Source organism: Lactuca virosa, chromosome 4, assembly GCF_052849685.1.
Source record: "Lactuca virosa cultivar CGN04683 chromosome 4, Lactuca_virosa_CGN04683_v6, whole genome shotgun sequence".
In the NCBI taxonomy this organism is placed as follows: Eukaryota; Viridiplantae; Streptophyta; class Magnoliopsida; order Asterales; family Asteraceae; genus Lactuca; species Lactuca virosa.
The window spans coordinates 197,844,120-197,849,315 of NC_136429.1; the positions used below are offsets into that span (position 1 = coordinate 197,844,120).

Genomic DNA, 5,196 nt, shown 5'->3' on the forward strand with positions numbered 1-5,196 from the left:
ATTCACATATGATGTGTGAACAATGTCAGTTATGTATCATAGTCGGTAGCTAGATATGTATAAGGGGTCAATGACATACATATGGTGAGGTACAACAATAGTTAAAGAATCTAACATAACTAGATTAAAAGATAATTAAGTAGACCATCACATTGTTAAGGATCTCATATATGCCTTTATGCCCTGACCCGTAATTGACCTTTATGAGCTTCTATTCTAATAAAATAAAAATAAATTAAATTAAAATAAATTGATTTATCAAATAAACTAAATTAAAAATAAAATAACTTATCAAAAAGTATAACATATACCCATCCAAACAAAATACTTATTGGGCTGCCTTGCCTTTGAGACCATAATCAGTATTTGCTCAATTCCTCACTCATCCTGTCAAATGTGTGGGCCGGGCTAGCTGGGCTACCAACGGTAACATACATTCACCGATAGGGTCACCGCCTTAACACCGCAGACCGCCTCTCTCATCCTACACCCTTCTTAGGGTTTAAATCGAAAAACTCTGTTTAGAGCAAACAAGGTGCTGAATCTGCTCTATCGACTTCAATCATGGTTAGTTTCATTACGATTCTGCATCCAAACGTTTAAATTTGCTTTTAACTGCTTATGGGATGGATTCGCATGTTTATCAATGAATTTATGTTAACGATGTTCTATTATGCTCAAGTGTACGGTTTAAATTTCAAAAAAGAATGCATCCCAGCGAGTTATAGCAGTTAATTTGTAAAGTATCCTTCTGTGATTTTAACTGGAGTTCATAACCTTTTTCATTGTTGTTAAATTAAAAGCCTCAAGGAGATTACATAGAGCTTCACAGGAAGAGAAATGGCTATCGCCATGATCACTTCGAGAGGAAGCGGAAGAAGGAAGCTCGTGAAGTTCACAAGCGCTCCCAAACTGCTCAAAAGGTTGTGCTTCCTTATCAATCATTTTGAATTCATTTTAATTTGTTTCTCTTCCCATTTTCATGTTGTTTTCACCCGCATCACTGGAAGAATGTTTGGGTACACCACATGTTGTTTCTGGAATCGGAGCATCAAAGCATATTTTTATTAGAAAAATTGATCTTATTGTTCAAATCTCAATTGGAAGCCGTGGAAATGTGGAATACTAAAAACGTTTCCTTCTTTTATGGTTGTTCTATTGTTCCAGGCTTTAGGAATCAAGGGTAAGATGTTTGCCAAGAAACGATATGCAGAAAAGGCTCAAATGAAGAAGACGTTAGTATCTCTGCTCTACTTTTATCTTTTTTAGATATATTGACGTTTCTTGCTTTCTTCTGGCATCAATTTCTGTGTATTTGATCCTGCTAAGTGTTTGTGATGCGTGTTTATAGATTGGCTATGCATGAAGAATCATCAAGTAGACGCAAGGTGGACGATGATGTTCAGGAAGGTGCTGTTCCTGCCTATCTTCTTGATCGTGAGACCACAACACGTGCAAAGGTTTGTTTCTTTAAATTGGCTCTATATTAAACAGCTCTTGTCTTATATATAATTAACAAACATTCATACTCTTTATGAAGATTCTTAGCAACACAGTAAAACAAAAAAGAAAGGAGAAAGCAGGGAAGTGGGACGTGCCTTTACCCAAGGTAAGAAACTAGTCTATATATTTCAAATCATGTTTGAATTTGATTCTTGATGTTGACAAATATGGTTCTTGAAATGTTCAGGTGAGACCAGTGGCTGAAGATGAGATGTTCAAAGTGCTCAGAACTGGGAAAAGGAAAAGTGAGTATTTTGACTATTTTCCCATAATACCCTCGCCTATTTTAGGCTTGTTTTTGTTTGTGTACAACCAACCAAATAACTTTTTGTTACTTTTGCAGCCAAGCAATGGAAGAGGATGATTACAAAAGTGACATTTGTAGGACAAGGTTTCACAAGAAAACCTCCAAAGTATGAGAGATTTATTCGTCCAACTGGTTTAAGGTTCACAAAAGCCCATGTGACACATCCTGAACTTAAGTGCACTTTCAATCTTGAAATGATTGGTGTGAAGAAGAATCCTAATGGTCCAATGTATACATCACTTGGTGTTGTCACTAAGGGAACCATAATTGAGGTACATTTTTGCCACTTTGTAAGAGTTGTTATTTATTGTCTGTTGGAGTAAAAATTTGAACAAAATTTGTGTTGATGTGAATTTTAGGTGAACGTGAGTGAATTAGGTCTGGTGACACCAGCTGGGAAAGTAGTATGGGGTAAGATTGTTATTATTATTTATATTTTAATAAGTATGTATAAATGTTTGTGATGTTGCAAAGGTTGATGTGGTTGAATGAATGCAGGGAAATATGCTCAAGTGACGAATAATCCTGAGAATGATGGATGCATTAATGCGGTTTTGCTTGTGTAGTTTAAGTTACATGTTTTTTTTTGTTTTGGATTTAGAGTATCTTTGTATGCTTTTTGTAATATACATGATGGGTTCTTGGTAAGAGCTTGGAATTTGCATGGTGATTCATTTTCAGAAAATATGCAGAAAACTGCTAAGAATTTTAACCACATTATTGTGAAAAAAAAAAGATTAATTTGTTTTCAATTTCTAAGTATAATGTTAAAATGAGTGAGTACATGAAAATACTATATTGTAATACTAATTTGTAGCTTCGTTCACAATAAACACTGATAATACATTAATGCGATTGACTTCTACAATTAGACAGTTGGACAGGATGGTCCAAAGCTCTACCCAGTTGGATAGCTATTGCTCAGTATATCATTACAATGGCTAAATGCAAAAGTAAAACTATATTTTTAAGAGTAGGAGTTGATGGAACTTTCAGGTTCAAGTCTTGCTAGAGACGAAATGTATAAATACATGAGTATGATAGTGGGTGCGTGTGTTAGTTGTTCTAAAAAAACCATATTTTTTTTATTTGTATCCCGCTTTCATTTCATTTTATTACTACTTTCAATAGACTTTGAAAATTTTATCCAATTATAACATCGTACTTTTAACCGTTTTCTTATTGATGTAAAGTGATACCGCATTGAAATTAGAAACTCGCACCGTCAAAGCAAACAAAATATTATAAAAGCAAGCTATAACTTAACTACACCAAAATCAAATTAGTTATAGAAAGTCATTATGAAAATTCTACACTTTTGTCCACGAGGAGATTTGAACCCTCAGCTATTTGGGAATGAACATATTTCCCACACACTTTGATATCGCTAGACCAACGACCTCTTGTTAAATATATATTATTTTGGGTAAGCTTTTTTAAACATTCAAAATAAGAATAAATATAAATTCTATAAAAAATATCATTAATAATATTTGTCAAAATGACACACTTATAAATGAGTAAAAAACATAACATTATTGTCATGTTTTAATTGTATAACTATATATTTGATCATGCTGACATGAATATCAAATATGAGTATGAGTAGTCATTTTGAAAAAAAAAAAAAAAAAAAAAAAAACTGGAATACATGGGTTCTCCTTGCGATGAGGCAAACTGAGGGTTCAAAAGTGAAAATTGTATATACATTCGGGTGGACCGGGTCTATTGTGGCGTTTCCCTAAAAACATCCGGTATATAGAAATAGAACTGGTGTAGTCGGAGAGAGCCGACGTTCCAACAGAGGAAGAGAGAAAGAAACGAATACAGATTGCAGCTTTTGATGGCTTCCACCGCTGCCGTGCCGTTTTGGAGATCTGCAGGGATGACCTACATCTCATACTCCAACATCTGTGCCAACCTAGTCAGGAACTGTCTCAAAGAACCCTACAAGTCCGAAGCTATCGGTCGGGAGAAGGTCCATTTTTCTGTTTCCAAGTGGGCTGACGGAAAGCCTGAGAAACCTAGTAATCACTCTCTTCCTTTAAACTTTCATCGTTTCAATATGATTTGTTGGTTGCTTAGATCTAGGGTTTCTTTCGATTATACAATCATCGTGATTTGTGGATTGTCCTGTTGATTTCTAGGGATTCATTCGATTTTTATGGGTTTTCTATTTCCAAGCGATGCATTGATTATAGAATTATATCATCAAAATCTGTATACATATTCTGAACATATATGACCATTCGATTCGATATTTCAACATTTCCGGTATTTTGATATCATTACTAGAAAAAAAAAACATAAAATTCAAAATCTACCATATTGAATCTTTTCCCAACATTACAACCTTATATAGTATGTTAAAGGTTTTCATTTCCGATCACTTTAAATCTCTTCTCATCATAAATTTTATGTGGCAAGTTAGGGAAGACAAAGAAATTTTCAATTATAGCGTTTCTTCTCTGCTTTTGAGTCTACTTTTGGCTGTAGAGCTCTGCAGAAATGAAAGTGTTTATGTTTCTTGGGCTTTTGAGAGACATGGGATAAGTAGTAGTAAATGAAAATTTCCTGAATAAGACCATTAGCCTAATAAGTCACAATCAAACATACACCAACTACACTTAAATATGTATTAGTGTTTGCTGTTCACCATATTAATCTGATTCCTGACAATTTTCTTGAATTTGTTTGTTTTCCAGCCATTCGCAGCAGCGATCCTTCTGAAGTATGAGGCAGGAAGATGTCTGCATTTTCAAAATTTTCATATTTACTAAGCTGATTATGGATCTGATATCATTGGTTTTTTAAAACACTGCACTTTGCTAGCATAAGATTGTTAGCTACAATAAAATTCCTACTGTTTTGTTGTATGTGGAAGTTTTCTTTTTTCTTTTGATTCTATAATAATTGTTGAGTTGACATGGTTGGGGTCAAAAGCTGTTTGTGGTTTGGGGTTGGCTAAAAAGACACCCCTTTTTACCATTTAGACAACCCTAATTAATTCTGAAGTATTTTTATTGGTTGAAATTGCATTGTTTTCCGAAAAAACTGATTACAAGTAGTTTATTATAAGTTAACTTTTTATAAAAATGATGAGAGGGTGTCTAAGGGGTGTCTATAATACATGTCAACCAGATGCATGCTTATTTAAAACTCAGATTTCATCAGATTTAACCCCTTGTTTAGAAGACAGGGTTGAAATTGTAACTACAAGTAGCAATTACTTTTCAATTAGGCTTTGTTTGCTGGACTAGCTGTAAATGTAGTTTTTGCCCATATGCTAGTTGATAATATAATAGCGTTTGATATCTAGATGACAAACTAATAATAATAATAATAAGCTGTGAAAAATGGGCATATAAGTGAATAGTTGGATGTAA

General features: G+C 33.9%; 2 protein-coding genes across 2 annotated transcripts; both read left to right on the forward strand.

The window, feature by feature from the left end:
- Positions 1–460: 460 nt before the first annotated feature.
- Positions 461–2,562, forward strand: LOC145107895 (uncharacterized). Its single transcript, XM_079044854.1, has 9 exons — positions 461–567; positions 804–923; positions 1,168–1,235; positions 1,352–1,460; positions 1,541–1,609; positions 1,691–1,748; positions 1,847–2,082; positions 2,170–2,221; positions 2,309–2,562. Exons 1-9 carry the CDS (start codon positions 565–567, stop codon positions 2,374–2,376), a joined length of 783 nt encoding a protein of 260 aa, XP_078900980.1. The 5' UTR covers positions 461–564; the 3' UTR covers positions 2,377–2,562.
- A 980-nt stretch (positions 2,563–3,542) lies between these two features.
- LOC145107896 (ATP synthase subunit epsilon, mitochondrial-like) lies at positions 3,543–4,737 on the forward strand. Its single transcript, XM_079044855.1, has 2 exons — positions 3,543–3,837; positions 4,516–4,737. The coding sequence occupies exons 1-2, from the start codon at positions 3,654–3,656 to the stop codon at positions 4,545–4,547; spliced, it is 216 nt and encodes a 71-aa protein (XP_078900981.1). The 5' UTR covers positions 3,543–3,653; the 3' UTR covers positions 4,548–4,737.
- Positions 4,738–5,196: the final 459 nt, after the last annotated feature.